We start from the raw sequence: 23461 nt of genomic DNA, 5'->3' as shown, positions 1-23461 counted from the left end.
GCTGAGAGGTGGGCTCTTTATCTCCTCCTCAAACAGCGCTTTTAGAGAGGCTAAGGTCTCGTTGACCAGCACCTCTGTCAAAAAACGCGTATTATTGCACCGGAACGAAATTACAATTTCCGTTCCATTATGGCGACACCCCAAAACATCACGGACTTCTCCACAAATACCAAAAAAGATTACAAAACATTTTTACACGTTAAAATCAGGCGAATTTGGTATAGAATTTAATGTTTATTTAAGTTAATATTAACACATTGGAATTACACAATGCACTCACTTTTATAGTGACGACTTTTATAGGTTTTCGGGTATGCTGCAAACGAATATAGCATTTAAATTTACCGCAAACAGGTAGTCTTCGGGATATTTAGCACCCTTATTCCTGATGCTATATATGGTGGCCATTTATGTAGGCATATTTTTTGACGCACGCGCAACAAAAACATGCTTATAGCACACTCATACACGCTTACCAAGATGGCCATCGGCGATAACATAAGCAATTACATTGCTTAATCTCCGAAAAACTACTTATTTGCGGAAAGTTTCAATGTGATATTCGTTTTCAGCATACTCGAAAACATTTAGAAGTCATTTTAAAGGAAAATCTTAAGATGGAAACCAAGTATGAATGATTTTTATTTTATTTCGTATTAATCGATTAATTATTGAAATTTGGAAGCATTTATATCTGGTTTTTGAAAGTAAGCATGGTTTTATAAAAATAGATAAAAACGATTTTATCTTAAAAATTTGCCACAGTTTTTGATTTAATTCAAAAATGAAAAACGACTTAAAAAAGGAAAAGAAAAAAAAGAAAAAAATGGGCGGAGCTAATTTTTATTTTATTTAAAAAAGCAAACAAAATGAAGAAAAGAAAAAGTAAAATAAACGAAAGAAAAAAAGAAAGAAGAACAACAAAAGGAAAAGAAAAGAAAAAAAATGGGCGGAACAAAAATAAAAAACGAACCTTTAAAAAAAATCCCGGAAAACGTCGGCTAAAGTTCAATTTGTATAAATAAAAATCGTTATTAAATTTTAATTTATTCGAAAGCATAATTTCATCGATCGACTAAAAATTGTTTTTCATTTCATCAAAATTAAATAAATAAAGATTTTTTTTGTTCCTGAATGTAAGTATTTGACTTCATATTTTTATTCATTTTAAAAATTTAATTTGTTTTTTTTCATTAAAGAAATTTGTCGGATCTCAAGAATTTTTACCCCCTCCTTCTATTTTTAAAAATCATTTTTCAATATTTTTCAGCGGATTATTATTATCGAATGGTCAATAATCAACCAGTTTATCAAAATATTCAATATTTTTAAGTGGTTTTCCGTTTTTTAATACAACGTTCTCGTAAATCGATCCCCCATTTTAGAACCAACGACTTATTTCGGCCAAATTTCGCGAATTTATTTATTTCTTTTAAATCTTCTTTTTGACGGCTAAACTGCTTTGGGAGTCTCTCTAATCGCCCAAAAATAGAAAATTAAAGAAAATACTGAAAGTGATATAGTTTTAAAAAGAGCCCTTCCTCCAAATGAAAGTAAATTTTATTTTTTAAATATTGAGGGGAGCTATTTCAAACCGATTACACGTTTTGAAATGAGTAAAATCACAAAAAACAAAAAACAAAAAAAACTTTCCCCGAAGAGAAACTTTGATGACATTTATTTGTTATACTAGCAGTTCCGCCCGGCTTTGCTCGGTAATGCCTTTCTATATAATAGTCTTCCTTATCTAACATAGAGAAAGTTGGTAGAGACCGTAGACGTCATTTTTTTTTTAAACTTAGCATTTATTGTTTTGAGCTCAAATAGAATTATAAAGTTAGATCCCTGTCCAAGTAATCTATATCTAAAATTTCAAGTGTTTAGACCCAAAATTGTCGGAGGAGTTTGGTAGAGTTCTCAACGGTCAAATCGTTGAACTTTGACCCCTTAACAGCAAAATTTCTGGCCAAAAACCGATTAAAAAGATTTTCCAAATCTGAATACCCCTTATGCCAAATTTCGAGTCTGTAGACCGAAAATTGACAGTTATTTAGTAGGAAAATGTACACAGACGGACAGACATTTTCACTTTTATAGATATATAGATTTGAATTTTTGACCACTTTTTCGTACCTCTGTCGATTGTAAAACAACCCCCCTTTTTTTTTCTCAATTTAACAATTTTGAAAAAAAAAAAAAAAATCAAAATGACTCTCCCGCCAAAGATAAAAAAATTGGAGAAATAAACTGAGGGAAATATAGTTTTAAAAAGCCTCTTCCTCTCCTAAAGAAAATGTTAATATTTTTTAAATATAATTTAGGGAGGATGAAGTTTTTTTTAATTGATGAATAAATTTCTTGATTTACTTTTTTTTATTTCTTAATGATTTAACAATTTTGATGTAAAAATTAAAAAAAATAAAAATAACTACATGAAATTTTCCACACAAATCCGAATAAAAAGTGAGACATTTTGCAGAAATAATTATCGAGACATAAAAAGTTCCATTATTCATTGTATTCTGTAGCGGCCATCTTTTTTACGCGCGTGCAGTGTGAGTCATAAATGAGTAGCTTTGTTTATGGCGCGCACGCGCGTAAAGATGGCCGACAAAAAATACAATGAATAATATATCTCGATAGCTATTTATTTCTGCAAAATTTCAATGCGATTTTCGTTTTCATCATAGTTGAAAACCTGTACAAGTAGTCATTTAAAAGAAAATTGTGAGGGTGGACCTAATCTGAAAATTTACCAATCTTTTAAATCTCATTTTTTTTTTTATTTAGTTTTTAAAGGAAATATAGTTCTTTTAAAAGCCACCATTCCCATTCCTCACTAAGTTATAGGTGCAGCTTAGATAAGTAGGTCCCGCAAACGAGCCTCGTTCTGACATTCGGAAAATTTAGGTTAACAATCGGTGAAGTGAAGCTATCGAAAGTTAACCCTTTTGAACAAACAAAAAAAGACAACAAACGAAAAATTATCACTAGGTGGCCAGAAAGTGGGTGCTCATTTTACGTTAAATTTTGAAAAATTTACAAATTGAGTTGGAAAAATTCTTAACATTGTCTAAAAATTGAGGGGGGGGATATAAAGCTGTTGGGAATATAGGAAAACTCGTCCCAGGAAAACTCGTCCCGGAAAACTGGTCCCCTTTCGCTAGGTAGGAAAACTGGTCCCTTATTGAATAAATGTCGATTGAAAACACATTTTATGATCGTTCTTGAAGGAGATATTATTTTTTTAAAATAGACTATAGCCCCCCCCCTAATATTTTTTTTAAATATTTTTACTTGTTTAATGTTTTTTTTTTTTTTTTTTAAATAAAATCGATTTTCTAAGTGTCCGTTTTCTACCTAACTGGTTAAGTTCTTAGTGGTTTCACTTATTTTAAAGCGTTTATTATGTTCATAAACGAGACCGCATATTTTTTTTAATACTAATATTAAAAAGAATTTACTTATTTACTGTTGCTTATAAAAGGGTAAAATCGATTTTTCTACTTCGCCGACTATGTTGTTTGTTGTTTAATTTATTTGGAATCGTTTATTCGGTAAAGAAAAAAAACACAGAAAACAAACAAAAAACATGTCGAGTGTTACGTGAGAAAGAGAAATAATGCCCGGCATATCACATCTTAGGGGTCTTGATAATCGCTAAAAAATAGAAAATTAAAGAAATTACTGAGGGAGATTTCGTTTTAAAAAGAAAATAATAAATTTTAATATTTTTTAAAAGGTGCCCGGAAAACTCGTCCCGGGAAAACTCGTCTCGGGAAAACTCGTCTCCGGAAAACTCGTCTCCGGAAAACTCGTCTCGGGAAAACTCGTCCCCTTTCGCTAGGTAGGAAAACTGGTCCCTTATTGAATAAATATCGATTGAAAACACATTTTATGATCGTTCTTGAAGGAGAAATTGTTTTTTTAAAATAGACTATAGCCCCCCCCCCCATAATATTAAAAAAAAAATTTTTTTACTTGTTTGATGTTTTTTTTTTTTTTTTTTAAATAAAATCGATTTTCTAAGTGTCCGTTTTCTACCTAACTGGCTAAGTTCTTAGTGGTTTCACTTATTTTAAAGCGTTTATTATGTTCATAAACGAGACCGCATATTTTTTTTATATTAATATAAAAAGAATTTACTTATTTACTGTTGTTATAAAAGGGTAAAATCGATTTGGGTTTGTATTACTGTACACATAGATTCGAAAAAATTGTCAAAAAACAAATATATAACAAATAAATGTTATCAAAGGCAAGATAAGTTACTTTCCTACCAAACTGGATATATTTTTCGTGTTTTTATTCAATGTAACATGTTTATTCAGCTCGAAAAACATACAGTGTTTACCGATGTATTGGACAATTCAAAATAGCGGCCGACTCTCTCTTAAACACAGTAAGTTCGGGAATAGGTGTTATAAATAATAAACTAGACAAAATACTATTAAAAAAAAACACCGAATATATGTCAACCTATGTCACGGTAATATATATTGAGCGAATTTCTAACAGTATTTTGTCTAGTTTATTATTTTTCGAATCTATGTGTACAGTAATACAAACCAAAATTTTAATATTTTTTGAAATATAATTTAGAGAGGGGGGGGGGTTATATCTCCCTCGGAAAAACAACCAACAAAAAATGAAATTAAAGATTCAACATGTTTATTCAGCTCGGAAAACATGCAGTGTTTACCGATGTATTGGAAAATTCAAAATGGCAGCCGACTCTTTCTCGGAGAGGGTACGTTTGGGAAAAGGTATTATAAATAATAAACTAGACAAAATACTGTTAGAAATTCGCTCAATATATGTTACCGTGACATAAGTTGACATGTATTCGGTTGTTTTCTAACAGTATTTAGTCTAGTTTATTATTTATAATGCCTTTTCCCAAACGTACCCTCACCGAGAGAGAGTCGGCTGCCATTTTGAATTTTCCAATACATCGGTAAACACTGCATGTTTTTCGAGCTGAATAAACATGTTACACTGAATAAAAACACAAAAAATATATCCAGTTAGGTAGAAAAGTAACTTATTTTGCCTTCGATAACATTTATTTGTTCTATATTTGTTTTTTGACAACTTTTTCGAATCTATGTGTACAGTAATACAAACCCGAGTTTTCAATAAAATTGATTAATAAATTTATTTAGTGATTACTTTTTCTCTGAATGATTGATTTTAGAATTTTGAAGTAAAAATTAAAAAAATTAAAAATGAGTTAACGAGAGATTGTTAGCACATGGCATCTCTCGCGCCAAAAAAATATTTCGCTTTTGATTTATTAGTTAATTTTTGCAAAATTTGACAGGACGACAATAAATGTTGATAATTGATAGAATTATAATTTTAAATAACGCATGAGTGCATTGCATTGCATTTGGTATGAGAGAAAACGAAAACATAACAACAAAAAACTATCATAATTAAAAAAACAAAACAAAAAAGTAACGCTCCCAGTTTTTATTTTTTTTGTTTTGTTTTTTTATTATTGTTTTTATGACTCCAAAAAACATCGTTAAAATTAGAACCAACATTTTTTTTAATTAACTTTGTATGAACATAATAAACGCTTTAAAATAAGTGAAACCACTAAGAACTTAGCCAGTTAGGTAGGAAAAAACAAAACAAAATAAATTAAACAAATAAAAATATTTTTTTAAAAATATTATGGGGGGGTGGCTATAGTCCATTTTAAAAAGCAATATTTCCTTCAAGAACGATCATAAAATGTGTTTTCAATCGATATTTATTCAATACGGGACCAGTTTTCCTACCTAGCGAAAGGGGACGAGTTTTCCGGAGACGAGTTTTCCGGAGACGAGTTTTCCGGGGACGAGTTTTCCCGGGACGAGTTTTCCTAAATTCTTTTTAAAATATAATTTAGAGAGAGGGGGGGGGATAAAAACTATATCTCCCTTCGAAAAACAACCAACAAAAAATGAAATTAAAAAGATTCTTGATAAACGATCGCGGAGTTTTCAATAAAATTGATTAATACATTTATTTAGTGATTACTTTCTCTCTTAATGATTGATTTTAGAATTTTGAAGTAAAAATTAAAAAAAATAAAAATTAGTTAACGATAGATTGTTAGCACATGGCATCTCTCGCGCCAAAAAAATATTTCGCTTTTAATTTATTAGTTAATTTTTGCAAAATTTGACAGGACGACAATAAATGTTGATAATTGATAAAATCATAATTTTAAATAACGCATGAGTGCATTTGGTATGAGAGAAAACAAAAACATAACAACAAAAAACTATCATAATTAAAAAACAAAACCAAAAAAAGTAACGAAGAATCGAATCGCTCCCTGTTTTTTAATTTTTGGGTTTCGTTTTTTTTTTATTGTTTTTATGACTCCAAAAAAAACATCGTTAAAATAAGAACAAAAAAAATTTGTAATTAACTTTGTATGAACATAATAAACGCTTTAAAATAAGTGAAACCACTAAGAACTTAACCAGTTAGGTAGAAAACGGACACTTAGAAAATCGATTTTATTTAAAAAAAAAAAAAAAAAAAACATTAAACAAGTAAAAATATTTTTAAAAAATATTGGGGGGGGGGGGCTATAGTCTATTTTAAAAAACAATATCTCCTTCAAGAACGATCATAAAATTTGTTTTCAATCGACATTTATTCAATAAGGGACCAGTTTTCCTACCTAGCGAAAGGGGACGAGTTTTCCGGGCACCAGCTGTTTGGGGGAGGGGGCTAAGGTTCACTAAATAAAAATGAAATATTTAGTTAAAAATGAGTATTTTTTTACTGTTTGATTAATTACACAAAACAAGTTGTGTTTATGTTGTCATGTCCATTAAGAAATATTTAAAAGCAAACTTTGATGAGGGGAAAAATACCTTTTTAAAAAGTTGATTTTGCGCTCAAAAACAGACATGGCCAAAAAAGGCCAAACTTTTTTTTTTTGGCCAAATTTCACGCATTTAGCTTTTTTTTAATTTAAATGTTGGTAAAACACCATATGACTGTGGACCGTGCACACACGCATTTTTTGCGTAAAGACAATTTAATGGAGCTCCTTATGTTACAATGACGTATGCGCAAGGATTTTCTTTTTATTTACTCATTTCATTTCAAAAAGCCAAAAACAGTTCATGAAAAAGCATAAAAAAGGCCAAATTTGGCCTTAAAAGGGCCAGTCTGTCAAACCTTAGAAAGGCCAAATTTTAAATACAGTGGTTTCGATTGTTGTGCATTTAGTCAAATAAAAATGATTTTTTTTCTGGTTTTATTTCAGCTTTAGGGTCTTATAATGTTTTATATAAAAACTAGCATTTCAGCCCGGCGTTGCCCGGGTGTTTGGAGGTGTATGCTGAGCAAAAAAAAAAAAAAACGGTCAATTTTATTTAAACTTTGACTTCTATTATGACCCCTTAAAAATTATTGTTTAGGGCTCAAATCAAGTTAAATCCATGTCCAAGAAACCTATATCTAAAATTTCACGTGTTTAGACCCAAAATTGTCGGAGGAGTTTGGTAGAGTTCTCAAAGGTCAAATCGTTGAACTTTGACCCCTTAATCGACAAATTTCTGTCCGAAACCAATCACATCGATTTTCCCAAATCTCAGTACCCTGTATATCAAATTTCGAATCTGTAGACTTAAAACTGACAGAGTTATTGGGTAGGGAAATGTAGACAGACAGACACACAGACATTTTCATGAATTTTTATTTGTCTAATAATTTACGCCGTTAAAGTACACATTTACCTATAATTGTTTTTTTTAAACATTGCTAACTTGAATAGGTTAACTCCGAAAATTTTTTCATTTTTTTTATTTTGTATAATTTATTTTTTAAATAATTGAATTTTTCTTTGCATGAATTTGTAATTTATCTTTCAGTTTTACGAATATGAATTGTTTAAAAAATAATTTCCAAATTGACGCCAGCAACATTTCTGAAAGCATTGAACCATTTTTCACGGCCGATGAATTAAAAGAAATGTCGGAATATGAAAAGAAAACGTTGCAAAATATGCGAAGCAACTACGAAGCTCTTTTAATAATCGGTAAAAAGATTGGAATTATTGCTTTTTTTTTCGGCAGAGTTGTATAACCATCACCCCCCCCCGCGTAATTTCTATACTGATAGGTTTTTTAAACAAAAATTCATTGCATTATTATTGATTGGACACTAATTAACCAGATTATGATAAAAAAAAATTTAAAAAAAAAAAAAAAAAAAAAACTTTTCGACATTTGAAAGGGGTGCTCACTTTTTAGTTACAACGTTCTAGTAAATCGGTCACCCATTTTGTAACCAATAAAAACCGAAATAAAAACATCAGCATTTGTAAGTCAGAAATATTTATTTTGTTGCTCTAAGAAAAAAAAAAAATAGAATGAACATGACTTTTCTTGTTTTTTATGTAAATTTTTTCTTTTTCTTTTTTTTTTTTTGTACTTATTTAGTTTTTCGTTTGATGAAAAGTGATTTTTGATTTTGTGTTTTTTGTTTTTTTAATTAAGCATTTGGGCGTTGAGTTCCATTGCAACCGCATAAAAATTTAACGGGTAAATGTTTACTTTAACTACAACAGAACATCAACCAAAAATTTTTATTTTTTGAGGTTTTCAGGGTTGCTGAGAACGAATCTGGGTACTGGTCGCGATTAGAGTTCCCTGCTGAACACCCTAAAAAAAAGTTGATAAAAGTGATTAAAAATGAGATATTAATAAATGTGTAGTAATGTCTTTTATTTCAATATTCATAAACAGTAAAACAAAGTCGATAAAAATTCATGATCGTTTAGTTACTATGGCAACTAAAACATGTCCTTTGCTCATGCGTAGGGAGAAGTCAGTGTTTTTTTAGGGTGTTCGTCGGCAGGGAACTCTAATCGCGACCAGTACCCGAATCTGATATTCAAACCCGTCGCAAATTTACCGTTTGCATGGTATTAACCCCTGAACCCTCGCACTATGTTGTGCCAACTCACCGCCATCGTTTATGCTATTCTTACATGATGCGTTCGCGCATGGACATGCGTAGTAAGGTGACTTGTCACATCGCGGAATAATTTTTTAGCAGACATTTAAAATAAAAAGTTTTCAGAAATCAGAAAATGTTGTTCGCTTTTCTTTGCTTTTTTTTTAATGGATCTAAAAAAAATTTCACGAGCGGTCTGTCTACAAAAGCGTTTTTATTTTTTGGGAGGGGGTTATTCAATTATAAAACGTGTACAACATTTAACAGGTGCTTCTGCAGTTTAATTCACCGTTTTTCCGTAAGTAACGCGCCGACATACACCGAGCAGAAGAACTGTTTAATTTTTCACAAAAATTCTGTTTTCATTGGCGGTGCAGGGGGGGGGGGGTCGCTACTATGCGCGAACGCATAGTTGTCACAAAATAGTGAGAGGGTTCAGGGGTTAATACCATGCAAACGGTAAATTTGCGACGGGTTTGAATATCAGATTCATTGTCAGCGACCCCGAACCCCGTTATTCGTCGTTGTTTTCTTTTTTTTTTTTTTTTTTTTTTTTTTTTTTGCTGGTCGCCATGGAACTCAACTCCCAAGGAGTATTAAGTATTATAAATTTAACTAACATACTCGAGAAATGTTTCGTAATTTTCCATCCCGTTGTCAATTTTCATATTGTACGCCTCCCGATACATTGCTTTGTCAACATGGGACTTTCGTTTTTATTGGTTACAAAATCGGTGACTGATTTACCAGAACGTTGTAACTAAAAAGTGAGCACCCCTTTCAAATGTCGAAATAATTTTTTTTTTTTTTTCATAATCTGGTTAATTTGTGTCCAATCAATAATAATCCAGTGAAAAAAATTTCGAAAAATCTATCAGTATAGAAATTACGCAAAGGTGATGGTTGTACAGCTCTGCCTTTTTTCTTCATATTTTCTATTGTTTCAAGCAAATATTGTAAAGTCAGACACAAATAGCATTTAAGCTGACAAAACTTTGCTTTCTCACTAATCATTTGTTGTGTTGGTAATAAAATAATGGGTGCAACTACAATATAATAAACTGAATTCGGAAAACAAAAAACTGATTTAAAAAGTATTTTTTGATCTTTGGGTACTTGTGCATTTAACGAACCAGATGTAACTCAGCATTTGCTCGGCTTTGTCCGACGCATGACGTCAACAGCCGGATAAAACCGAGCGTTGCCGATAAAATAAAAAAAACCCTACAACAAAATAACTGTATAATGAAATTGTAAAATGTAGAAACATAAAAAAATTAAATAAGTAAAAAGCAAAAACCTACCGTTCATTTGTTTTTTTATTATTATTGTTTGAAATTGTTTTTCGTTTTCAAAATAAATACATATAAAACAAGATTTTTTGTTAAGTAATAGGAAACTTTTTTTTTGTCTAAACTGTTTTTTTTTTTCTTTTTCATGTTTTTAACGTAAAAACCATTTTTATTTATTTTTTTTTTTTTTGCAACTCTTTATGTCAAATAAATGAAAAAGGCCTAAAAAAGGGCAATTTGGGGGGGGCAGGAACAAGGATTTTTTTAAAATTTATTTATTAGTGGAATGAGGGTTTCGGCGTTCCTATTTAGTACAGTGACCAAGAAACCCTCCTTTTCGGCGGGGTCGTGTCATATCCACCGAAGACCCAGACCACCGGTGTCACAAGTCTGCCGGCAGTTAAAAACGGACTCATCGATTTCTATCGTTATGGCCTGGGCCTCCAATCTGCCGGGGATTCCTAAGAAAATAGTCCCTGCCTGCATATATCACGCAGGAAAATCTTCTAATCCACAATTGTGTGGCGAGAACGTAACCCACATTCGTGATGGAGATTTTTTGTAGATGCCATCTCGAACGCCCATAAGTATATTATTTTTATTATACATGCGATGGTTAGTCGAGATTTTGAGAAGGTCCCAATCCTAATGAAGGTCCATCGACGACATGTTACACTTCTACACCTCCAACCGTAACCGTCGGAAAGGCTTGTCCTCTTTGCAAGTACACAATCCTGGCCAAAATGTAAATAAACACCTTTTCTCTTCTGCCAACAATTTCCGTTGCTGGCAAAAGTTTAGTGCAGCCTCTGGGGTCTGGAGCTAGTCCGCAAGGTTTGTAATATTCATTATTATTTTGTTAGTTATCTTTTTAAAACAACATTTTTTTTTTTTTAGCTCTCTTAAAATAAGCGTTTCTTGAGTTGTGACACTCTTCCAATTGATAGCGAAATTCTCGTCTGCTTAATCGGCAATGCTCGGTTATATCCGGCTGTTGACGTCATGCGTCGGACGAAGCCGAGCAAATGCTGAGTTACGTCTGGTTCGTTAAATGCACAAGTACCGATTTTTGTGTTAATTTGAACTAAAATCAATATTTGCTTAATTGGAATGTCAGAAATACTTAAATATTAATGTATTACAATTTATAAAAATGGAAAAGTTACAAATTATTTACTTCCATTTGTAATTCTTCAGTTATATTTTTTTTTGGGGTAATCTCCAAAAATACAGTTAGGGCTTACAACATGGCAGCCAGAAGAGTCACGTGATCCGCACGTGACTCTTCTGGCGGCCATGTTGTAAGCCCTAACTGTATTTTTGGAGATTACCATTTTTGGATACATATGTATAATTTTTTTTTGGATAGTTAAATGAAATTTTAGATAAAATTAAAATTAAATTATTTTTATCAAATGTTATAAAAAAAATTTTGATTATTAAATGTAAACAATAGTTTAATTTTTTTTTATTAACATTTTTTTAATTTAATGATTAGAAAAAATTCTTAGATCATTTAAAAAAGAACATACTGTGAATGTGCAGCTATTTTTGAATAAATGAAATTTAATTTTAAACATTTATTAAAATTAAATCCAATCATCAATTTGATATAAAACACACCCACACATCACACACACACATATATATATATCACAACTTTTTATTTGATTTTCCAATCTGAATTGTGTTTCAATTTCCAGGTTGTTTTCCTGAAAAACCAAATTTTATGAAATCTGCGAAGGAAAAGAAAAGAATGGAAAAAAAACTTGAAAAGGAAGATGAAGAAAAAGATGATGATGCAGAATGGTTGCCAAGTTATAAAAAGAAAAAACCATTGACTGGTATTTTTTATTTTATTTAAAATTTTTCGCATTAATTAAATATGAAATGAGGATCATCTGCTAATTTGAAATTTTTACACATTTTTCTTTTTAGAATTAGTTTAGTCTATAAAGGTTTCTTCACTTTCGATGAAAAAAAAAATATAAATAAAAAAATCACCATTAATTGTGATTTTTTTAATAAATTTCCGTATTTCGATAAAACAAGAAATATTTTTTAAAAAAATGTAAATCGCAAAGAATGCATTCAACATAATCACGTTTAATAAAACGATAAAATAGTCAAATTTGAGACTACAAAAAACTTGAATTTTAATATGAAAAAATTTAATAATCGATTATTTTTCAGCCAAAGTTTCTGTCAAGAAAATTAAAACAGAAATTCTGAAGGTAACGATTTCAAATCAAAATTCTTAATGAATTCATTTTTTTAAATTAAAATGATGAAAAGTTGATATTCATTCTCTGTCTTTTTTATGTTGAAATTAATTTTGTAAACAACCATAAATCAATGAATTTTAAAATTTTTATGAAATTTTAATAATTTTTTTATTTTTATGAAATTTTAATAATTTAATTTTTATTTTTTATAAGTTTTCAATAATAAACTTTTTAATTTGTATTAAGTTTCCGAAACGAATGTTGGTTAAATTGATTCCATGTGCAACAAGAATTTTACGTGAAAAGCCGACAACGTGCATGCAATTAGAAATTTTGCCCGAAGATTCTTTCATATGTAAGTATATACATTTTTTTTAAAGAATTGTGACTTTGACGTTGAATTTCATTTAAAGAACGGGAAAAGTTCTTGAAATTATTTCATATTCTCAAATTTTTGAATTTTTAAACTTTTATCTTGTTGCGTCTGTATGTAAAAACAATTTAAATTAAATGTGAAATTTCAAATTTCTTTTGAGAATGATTATAGGAAAGTAGAATTAAAAATTGAAAGAGGAAGAAACAGGACACACACACATATATATTATATAAATTTATTTATATATAGACATTTCATATTTTCAGTTTGTGAAGATTGTAAAGAAGAATACGTACATAATTGCCCCATCCACGGTCCACTGGTTATCATTACAGACACGGAGGTGAGTGGTTTCTGTCTTGATGTTCCTTTCCAATATGGCCTCCCACCTTCGTTTGTGTCCCCTTCATTTGAAATCCTGACGATATTACAAGAATTTGTGTTTCATTTATCAGGTAAAACAACACACATCAAAATATGCAGAGAAGACGGCTCCCAATTGTGTTGTTATTAAAAAATCAAGTATACCAAATGCTGGCCTTGGAGTATTTGCCACGGAGCCGATACCTGATCGGGCCAGATTCGGACCTTACAAAGGGGAGATAATCCGAGATGAAGGAAAGGCTCAGTTGTCAGGATACAGTTGGCAAGTAAGTGAAACTTTTTGTGTTTTATGTTTCATCCGAATCATTTCAAGTTAAAAAATGATCTTTGTTGATTAAAAATGATTGCAAATATTTAATAATTGTGTACCGCAAATATAATACAAAAACTGAAGTATAAAAAAATGTTTATATTTTATTGTAATTCTAACTGAAATAACCCCCCCCCCATTATTTTTGTTTTGTTTTTAGATTTACAGTGATGCTGGTAAAGCAAGCCATTTTATTGATGCCCAAAACCCAAAGATTTCAAATTGGATGCGATTTGTGAATTGTGCAAGAAATGAAAATGAACAAAATCTTTTCGCTTTCCAATTTCTCGATGAAGTTTTTTACAAGACGTTAAGACGTGTGTCAAAAGACGAGGAATTACTGGTTTGGTATGGTGATGACTATGCCAGACATATGGGTATCTCTACTTCATCAAAGAAACAGGACAAAAATAAAGATACTCGAACCACAATTCCAGGTATTTTCTACAAAAATGTCTTGATATTTTTTATAGAATTTTATTATTGAGATTTTATTTCAATTTTAATCCATTGAAAAAAAAAAATGTTGATATTTTAGCGAAAGTTGATTCCAGAAGATTGACTTTAAATGATAGTCTAAGAAATTATTGAAAAGACGTACGTGTGTGCATTCCCAAAATCAAGTAGAAATGAAAAATTACGTTTTTAATAATGAAAAAAAATAATTGAGATTTAAAGTAAAAAATATTAATAAGTTAATGTATTTAATATCAAATTCTTTAAATATTATTGAACAATATTAATATTTTATTGTTTAACACAAAATGATTTGTAATTAGTTTTAACAAGATAGACATGAAATATTTTAAAAATAAATCATAACATAATTGAATAAATATGAAAAATATTGATCCAATCAAATATGCGTAAAAGTCTAATTATAAAATATTTATATTTTCGTAAAAACAAAATTAAAAACTTAATTATTTGTGAAATTGATGAATACAAGAGAATGTTTTTGTTTTTTACAGATGCAAATTTCAAGACATTAACCGAAAAACAAAACATTAAAGATTGCAATGTTAATTACAACAAGAGGCCATTTCAGTGTGAAGTTTGTTTGAAGAGATTTTCACAGAAAGGCAACCTAAACATACACATGCGTATTCACAGTGGAGAGAAACCATTTCATTGTGATGTTTGTTCACAAAAGTTTTCACAGAAAAACAGCCTTCAACAACACATGCGTATTCACAGTGGAGAGAAACCGTTTCATTGTGATGTTTGTTCACAAAAATTTTCAGTGAAAAGCAACCTTCAACAACACATGCGTATTCACAGTGGAGAGAAACCGTTTCATTGTGATGTTTGTTCACAAAAATTTTCACATAAATGCAGCCTTCAACAACACATGCGTATTCACAGTGGAGAGAAACCATTTCATTGTGATGTTTGTTCACAAAAATTTTCACATAAATGCAGCCTTCAACAACACATGCGTATTCACAGTGGAGAGAAACCGTTTCATTGTGATGTTTGTTCACAAAAGTTTTCACAGAAAAACAGCCTTCAACAACACATGCGTATTCACAGTGGAGAGAAACCATTTCATTGTGATGTTTGTTCACAAAAGTTTTCACAGAAAAACAGCCTTCAACAACACATGCGTATTCACAGTGGAGAGAAACCATTTCATTGTGATGTTTGTTCACAAAAGTTTTCACAGAAAAACAGCCTTCAACAACACATGCGTATTCACAGTGGAGAGAAACCGTTTCATTGTGATGTTTGTTCACAAAAGTTTTCAGTGAAAAGCAACCTTCAACAACACATGCGTATTCACAGTGGAGAGAAACCGTTTCATTGTGATGTTTGTTCACAAAAATTTTCACATAAATGCAGCCTTCAACAACACATGCGTATTCACAGTGGAGAGAAACCGTTTCATTGTGATGTTTGTTCACAAAAATTTTCACATAAATGCAGCCTTCAACAACACATGCGTATTCACAGTGGAGAGAAACTATTTCATTGTGATGTTTGTTCACAAAAATTTTCACATAAATGCAGCCTTCAACAACACATGCGTATTCACAGTGGAGAGAAACCGTTTCATTGTGATGTTTGTTCACAAAAATTTTCACAGAAACCACACCTTCAGCAACACATGCGTATTCACAGTGGAGAGAAACCGTTTCATTGTGATGTTTGTTCACAAAAATTTTCACATAAATGCAGCCTTCAACAACACATGCGTATTCACAGTGGAGAGAAACCATTTCATTGTGATGTTTGTTCACAAAAATTTTCACATAAATGCAGCCTTCAACAACACATGCGTATTCACAGTGGAGAGAAACCGTTTCATTGTGATGTTTGTTCACAAAAGTTTTCACAGAAAAACAGCCTTCAACAACACATGCGTATTCACAGTGGAGAGAAACCATTTCATTGTGATGTTTGTTCACAAAAGTTTTCACAGAAAAACAGCCTTCAACAACACATGCATATTCACAGTGGAGAGAAACCGTTTCATTGTGATGTTTGTTCACAAAAATTTTCAGTGAAAAGCAACTTTCAACAACACATGCGTATTCACAGTGGAGAGAAACCGTTTCATTGTGATGTTTGTTCACAAAAATTTTCACATAAATTCAGCCTTCAACAACACATGCGTATTCACAGTGGAGAGAAACCGTTTCATTGTGATGTTTGTTCACAAAAATTTTCACATAAATGCAGCCTTCAACAACACATGCGTATTCACAGTGGAGAGAAACCATTTCATTGTGATGTTTGTTCACAAAAATTTTCACATAAATGCAGCCTTCAACAACACATGCGTATTCACAGTGGAGAGAAACCGTTTCATTGTGATATTTGTTCACAAAAATTTTCACAGAAACCACACCTTCAACAACACATGCGTATTCACAGTGGAGAGAAACCGTTTCATTGTGATGTTTGTTCACAAAAATTTTCACGGAAAGACCACCTTCAAAAACACATGCGTATTCACAGTGGAGAGAAACTTTTTCATTGTGATAAAGTGAAAAGCAACCTGAAGAGACACCTTGTTATTCACAGATAAGAAATGGTTTTGTTGCATGGACCTAAAAAAAAATGTAGACAACACAGATTATACATCAGAACAAGAACACATTTGTTTATATTAAGAAAATATATTTTAAGAAATGCAGAACAATAAAACGTACAAATTTTTACCTTTTTTTTAATTTTATAATTCAATTAAATTTAATTTTTAAATTTTAACACAGTTTTGTTATTTGTCTTTTTTTTTCTTTTTCAAATTTAAAAACATTTTATTTTAATCAATGAAATTTTTACTTTTTTTCTTTTACAAATTTAAAAACATTTTATTTTAATCAATGAAATTTTTACTTTTTTTTCTTTTTCAAATTTAAAAACATTTTATTTTAATCAATGAAATTTTTACTTTTTTCTTTTTCAAATTTAAAAACATTTTATTTTAATCAATGAAATTTTTACTTTTTTTCTTTTTCAAATTTAAAAACATTTTATTTTAATCAATGAAATTTTTACTTTTTCTTTTTCAAATTTAAAAACATTTTATTTTAATCAATGAAATTTTTACTTTTTTTCTTTTTCAAATTTAAAAACATTTTATTTTAATCAATGAAATTTTTACTTTTTTTTCTTTTTCAAATTTAAAAACATTTTATTTTAATCAATGAAATTTTTACTTTTCTTTTTTAAATTTAAAAACATTTTATTTTAATCAATGAAATTTTTACTTTTTTTCTTTTCTCATGTTTTACGTAAAAATTTATAAAGAATAAAATATTTTAACTTATTCATCAATATTTTTATCCATATTTGTTTTTTATTGAAAAATCAACGTAAATTTTGCGTCTTTTGAATGAAAAAATGAGCCTCACATTTTATTGTGAATGTATAGAATTTTGAAATTTTCATCCCATTTTATTTTTACTTTTTTTCAAAGAGAATTTATTTTCTTATGTTTTACAAATGTGAGATAAAATACAAAAAGAATGTGAACATAGAAAAATTGCAAAAAAACATTTTATAATGTTAAGTTTTATTTTAAAAAAAAACCTAACCGGAGAGCAATTAATTTGTGGGTACAATTTTTTTTTTTTACTTTGAGAATTTTATGTTAGGAATAATGAATTGAGATTTAGATTTGAGTATTTAAAATCATAACTAAAAAAACATTTAATACATTATTTTCAAAGAAAGTGTATTTAATTAATTTTTAAAAGTTATTTAATTCTTATTGGAAAAAGTGACTAATTAATTTATGGGTATAAATTTTTTTTTTTACATGAAGTTTTTAATTTTTAATATTGAAAACCATAATTTTAACAAACTTTTAATATCTTTATCTACCATTTTTAATGAGTTTATTATTTTAAAAGTTTTTTAAAATGTATTCAATTTTTATAGAAAATGGTGAACACTTACAAAAAAAATCAGTTCCTTAATGTTCTTTAAAAAACATTTATGCATTATGAGATCCTACTTTTTTAGGCACTTACACGTGAACATCACGGAGAGCTTAAAACAAGAAAAAATAGAGTTGAGGACATTTTTGAATGAAAAATCAACCTAAAATGGATTCTTCATTTCTCAGCCATTATGGCATTTAAACTTTTTGGAGATGGAAAAATTTGAACAATCAGTGAATAGAAACATTTTCATTTGTCAATGAGATTAATGAATATTATTAACATAAAATGTAGTTTTCATTCATTTTCATATCAAAATTAATGTAAGACTTTAAATTAAAAATGTTTTAGACACAAAAATATTAAAAAATAAAACCCAACTTTACTAAAAGGTGTTTAAAAAATGCAAATTAACCACATAATGGACTTTTTGTTTTTATGCAGTTGATTTAAATAACAAACTCTTTTCATGATAATACACTTATATATTTAATAATTAACAATATATGATAATGTATTTATATTTCTTATTTTGAAGATATTATTGAGACTTCAAAGATGTAACAAGACATTGCAGCCATTTTTTCTTGTTCTCCAGTTTTATTTATTTTGAATTTGAGTTTTTAAAAACATTGTGGCCATTTATGCTTGTTCTTCGGTAGCGCTCAATGTTACTTGTTTTCTTGAACCGAATTAACATTTTACATTAAATAAAAACATTAAAACTTATTGAGTAAGGTAGAAAAGTAACTTATCTTGCCTTTTACAATTTTTTCATGGATTCTAAAACAAACTCAAGTTCTGTATTATTTTTAGTTTACGGACATGACTATTGCATTTGTTTTTTTTTTTGTTAATAATTAGTGTTTTTACATGCATACTGCATCATATAGACACACAAGCGATTATTACACGAGGTGGAAGACTATTTATTAGAGAGATTATGGATACTTGGAATCTGAAGGACCGGCCAACAGGTGTATTGATTTTTTTTTTTGTACTCATTCTCATCTTAAAATCAATTCATAAATTATAAAGCCTCATCTCGAAGGATTCCAAAAAATAAAATAAAGTCAACAAGTGCTTTAAATTAATTGTAAAAAACAGCATTATTTAGATTTCTTATTTTGAAATCTTTGTTGAGTCTTCAAAGACATTGCGGCCATTCTTGTTCTTCGGTAGCGCTTAATATTACTTTTTTTTTTTTTTTTTTTACATTGAGGCCACCACTTATCAAGGCCTGGAAGCCACTTGAGGATAAGGGTTATTGCGTGTACTGTAATCAATGGGATAGTGTCGTAGTAATCCTTAGTATTGGAGATTTGCTAAAGTGTCTTACTTAAGGGGGCGGTTTGTCAGGAATTTGTTTTTGTTGGACTTAAAGACATCCAAGTTGTAGTCAGGTGGGAAACAGAAAAAAGGAAGAGTTCCGTGCACTTCTAAGAAAGAAGCTCTGCTCATGGAATCTACGTTTGGATTTAGGCACAGATAAAGAGTGGGGAAAATTAATGACAGTAGTTTCAGGTAGACGGGTGTTTTTCGTGAAAGATTGGCGAGGGAGGACCAGAGATTGGAGTGCAGACGAGCACTTTCCATGAAAATAACAATAAAACATACCTAGATTTTGTTTTTACAGTAGATTAGAATATGCTTAGACATGTGCAGGGTGGGGGAGGGGCACATGTGATCATTCTGACTAAAATATGAAATCTTGTTTCAAAGTCATAAATCCTTCCTTACCTTAATTTTTTTTAAATAAAACCATACAATTTTTCAACGTTTGAAATAAAAATGGCTTTCCACAATGTACTTTCAGGAGAAAGAGAAAAAAAAAACCCCTTTTTTTTTTTTTTACATTAAATAAAAATACTGAAAGCTTGTTGAGTTAGGTAGAATAGTAACTTATCTTGCCTTTGGTAACATTTACTTGCTATATTTTTGTTTCTCTTGACAACTTTTTTGTACCTCTATGACTTGTAATAAAAACCCAAAACTTTTTTACATTAAATAAAATGTTCATACTACACAAAAGAAGTCTCAAACAGACAATTTAAAAATATTTTTTTCTAAAAATTTGTAATGTTTGATAGAACGCGTCTCAATAAATGTTTACTTTAACTACAACAGAACACCGACCAATAAAATTTGTTTTTTTATAGGTTTTCTGGGTCACTGACAACGAATCTGATATTCAAACCCATCGCAAATTTACTGTTTGCATGGTATTAAACCCCTGAACTCTCGCCCTATTTTGTGCCAACTCACTGCCATCGTTTATGCTATTCTTACATGATGCGTTCGCGCACGTACGCGTGTAGTAAGGTGACTTGTCACATTGCGAAGAATTGTTTAAACTAAATTAATTCTTCTGAATAAAATATTTGCTTTCTTTTTGTTTCGTAATAACATAAAAAGTGTTAAGACAAGCATTTCTTAGTATATGGTTTCGTTTCTCATGTCTTGACTTCATGATCAAGTTTTTTTTGTTTTTTTAACAAGATTTAAGTAAAAATATTTGTTTAAAATATTATGGGGGTGCGTAGTCGCCTTTAAAAACAATATCACTTTAAGAACGGTCATAAAATGTGTTTTCAATCAATATTTATTCAATAATGGACCAGTTTTCCTACATAGCAAAAATGGTGGAGTTTCTGGGAACTTGGCATGCAATTAGAAATTTTGCCCGCGGATTCTTTCATATGTAAGTATATACATTTTTTTTTAAAGAATTGTGACTTTGACGTTGAATTTCATTAAAAGAACGGGAAAAGTTCTTGAAATTATTTCATATTCTCAAATTTTTGAATTTTTAAAATGGACTGTTCTTCTGGAATAGACATTTCTAGTTCTGATGTTTGGTGTTTCAATGTGTTATCTTGTTGCGTCTGTATGTAAAAACAATTTTCTTGTGATTATAGGAAAGTAGAGACGCATCTAGATTTAAAAATTCAGATCAGAGAGGAAAAAACAGGTTGCACACACACACACACATATTTATATTTATATATAGACATTTCATATTTTCAGATTGTGAAGATTGTAAAGAAGAATAAGTACATAATTGCCCCATCCACGGTACACTGGTTATCATTACAGACACGGAGGTGAGTGGTTTCTGTCTTGATGTTCCTTTCCAATATGGCCTCCCACCTTCGTTTGTGTCCCCTTCATTTGAAATCCTGTCGATATTACAAGAATTTGTGTTTCATTTATCAGGTAAAACAACACACATCAAAATATGCAGATTCGGACCTTACAGAGGGGAGATAATCCGAGATGAAGGAAAAGCTCAGTTGTCAAGATACAGTTGGCAAGTAAGTGAAACTTTTTGTGTTTTATGTTTCATCCGAATCATTTCAAGTTAAAAAATGATCTTTGTTGATTAAAAGTGATTGCAAATATTTAATAATTGTGTACCGCAAATATAATACGAAAACTGAAGTATAAAAAAATGTTTATATTTTATTGTAATTCTAACTGAAATACCCCCCCCCCCCATTATTTTTGTTTTGTTTTTAGATTTACAGTGATGCTGGTAAAGCAAGCCATTTTATTGATGCCCAAAACCCAAAGATTTCAAATTGGATGCGATTTGTGAATTGTGCAAGAAATGAAAATGAACAAAATCTTTTCGCTTCCCAATTTCTCGATGAAGTTTTTTACAAGACGTTAAGACGTGTGTCAAAAGGCGAGGAATCACTGGTTTGGTATGGTGATGACTATGCCAGACATATGGGTATCTCTTCTTCATCAAAGAAACAGGACAAAAATAAAGATACTCGAACCACAATTCCAGGTATTTTCTACAAAAATGTCTTGATATTTTTTATAGAATTTTATTATTGAGATTTTATTTCAATTTTAATCCATTAAAAAAAAATATGTTGATATTTTAGCGAAAGTTGATTCCAGAAGATTGACTTTAAATGATAGTCTAAGAAATTATTGAAAAGACGTACGTGTGTGCATTCCCAACATCAAGTAGAAATGAAGAATTACATTTTTAATAATGAAAAAAAATAATTGAGATTTAAAGTAAAAAATATTAATAAGTTAATGTATTTAATATCAAATTCTTTAAATATTATTGAACAATATTAATATTTTATTGTTTAACACAAAATGATTTGTAATTAGTTTTAACAAGATAGACATGAAATATTTTAAAAATCTGTAAAAAATTGAATAAATCATAACATAATTGAAAAAATATGAAACATATTGATCCAATCAAATATGCGTAAAAGTCTAATTATAAAATGTTTATATTTTCGTAAAAACAAAATTAAAAACTTAATTATTTGTGAAATTGATGAATACAAGAGAATGTTTTTGTTTTTTACAGATGCAAATTTCAAGACATTAACCGAAAAACAAAACATTAACGATTGCAATGTGAATTATAGCAAGAGGCCATTTCAGCGTGAAGTTTGTTTGAAGAGATTTTCACAGAAAAACAGCCTACAAAAACACATGCTTATTCACAGTGGAGAGAAACCGTTTCATTGTGATGCTTGTTCACAAAAATTTTCAGTGAAAAGCAACCTTCAACAACACATGCGTATTCACAGTGGAGAGAAACCATTTCATTGTGATGTTTGTTCACAAAAATTTTCACTGAAAAGCAACCTTCAACAACACATGCATATTCACAGTGGAGAGAAACCGTTTCATTGTGATGTTTGTTCACAAAAATTTTCAGTGAAATGCAACCTTCAACAACACATGCGTATTCACAGTGGAGAGAAACCGTTTCATTGTGATGTTTGTTCACAAAAATTTTCACAGAAAGGCGACCTAAACAAACACATGCGTATTCACAGTGGAGAGAAACCATTTCATTGTGATGTTTGTTCACAAAAATTTTCACGGAAAGACAACCTTCAAAAACACATGCGTATTCACAGTGGAGAGAAACTTTTTCATTGTGATAAAGTGAAAAGCAACCTGAAGAGACACCTTGTTATTCACAGATAAGAAATTGTTTTGTTGCATGGACCTAAAAACAAATGTAGACAACACAGATTATACATCGAAACAAGAACACATTTGTTTATATTAAGAAAATATATTTTAAGAAATGCAGAACAATAAAACGTACAAATTTTTACCTTTTTTTTAATTTTATAATTCAATTAAATTTAATTTTTAAATTTTAACACAGTTTTGTTATTTGTCTTTTTTTTCTTTTTCAAATTTAAAAATATTTTATTTTAATCAATGAAATTTTTTCTTTCTTCTATCTTTTACACACGTAACAATTTATAAAGAATAAAATATTTTAACTTTTATTAATCAATATTTTTATTCGTATTTGTTTTTTAATGAAAAATCAACGTAAATTTTGCATCTTTTGAATGAAAAAAATGAACCTCACATTTTATTGTGAATGTATAGAAAAAACTAAAATAAATTTTGAATTTCTATTCAATAAAAAAATTTCAAACACATTTAAACTTAAAATATTTTAATTTTCATTTTTAAATTTTCATCCCATTTTATTTTTACTT

General features: G+C 29.6%; 2 protein-coding genes across 3 annotated transcripts; both read left to right on the top strand.

The window, feature by feature from the left end:
• Window positions 1–1022: 1022 nt before the first annotated feature.
• Window positions 1023–16726, top strand: LOC145258101 (uncharacterized). 2 transcript variants are annotated; one of them, XM_080115841.1, is made up of 9 exons: window positions 1023–1136; window positions 7887–8053; window positions 11969–12109; window positions 12459–12499; window positions 12737–12845; window positions 13133–13209; window positions 13322–13516; window positions 13721–13997; window positions 14532–16726. In XM_080115841.1, exons 2-9 carry the CDS (start codon window positions 7897–7899, stop codon window positions 16589–16591), a joined length of 3057 nt encoding a protein of 1018 aa, XP_079971967.1. In that variant the 5' UTR covers window positions 1023–1136; window positions 7887–7896; the 3' UTR covers window positions 16592–16726. The 2 variants fall into 2 exon arrangements, with proteins under 2 accessions (XP_079971967.1, XP_079971968.1); XM_080115842.1 differs by lacking the exon at window positions 7887–8053 and having other exon boundaries at window positions 1058–1136.
• A 4322-nt stretch (window positions 16727–21048) lies between these two features.
• Window positions 21049–23252, top strand: LOC145258001 (uncharacterized). Its single transcript, XM_080115729.1, has 3 exons — window positions 21049–21265; window positions 21471–21747; window positions 22297–23252. The coding sequence occupies exons 2-3, from the start codon at window positions 21537–21539 to the stop codon at window positions 22926–22928; spliced, it is 843 nt and encodes a 280-aa protein (XP_079971855.1). The 5' UTR covers window positions 21049–21265; window positions 21471–21536; the 3' UTR covers window positions 22929–23252.
• Window positions 23253–23461: the final 209 nt, after the last annotated feature.

Source organism: Euprymna scolopes, chromosome 33 (genome assembly GCF_053919585.1).
Source record: "Euprymna scolopes isolate OS-2025 chromosome 33, ASM5391958v1, whole genome shotgun sequence".
In the NCBI taxonomy this organism is placed as follows: domain Eukaryota; kingdom Metazoa; phylum Mollusca; class Cephalopoda; order Sepiida; family Sepiolidae; genus Euprymna; species Euprymna scolopes.
Note: the sequence above shows the minus strand (reverse complement) of the source record. Positions and strands in the feature narration are given on the sequence as shown.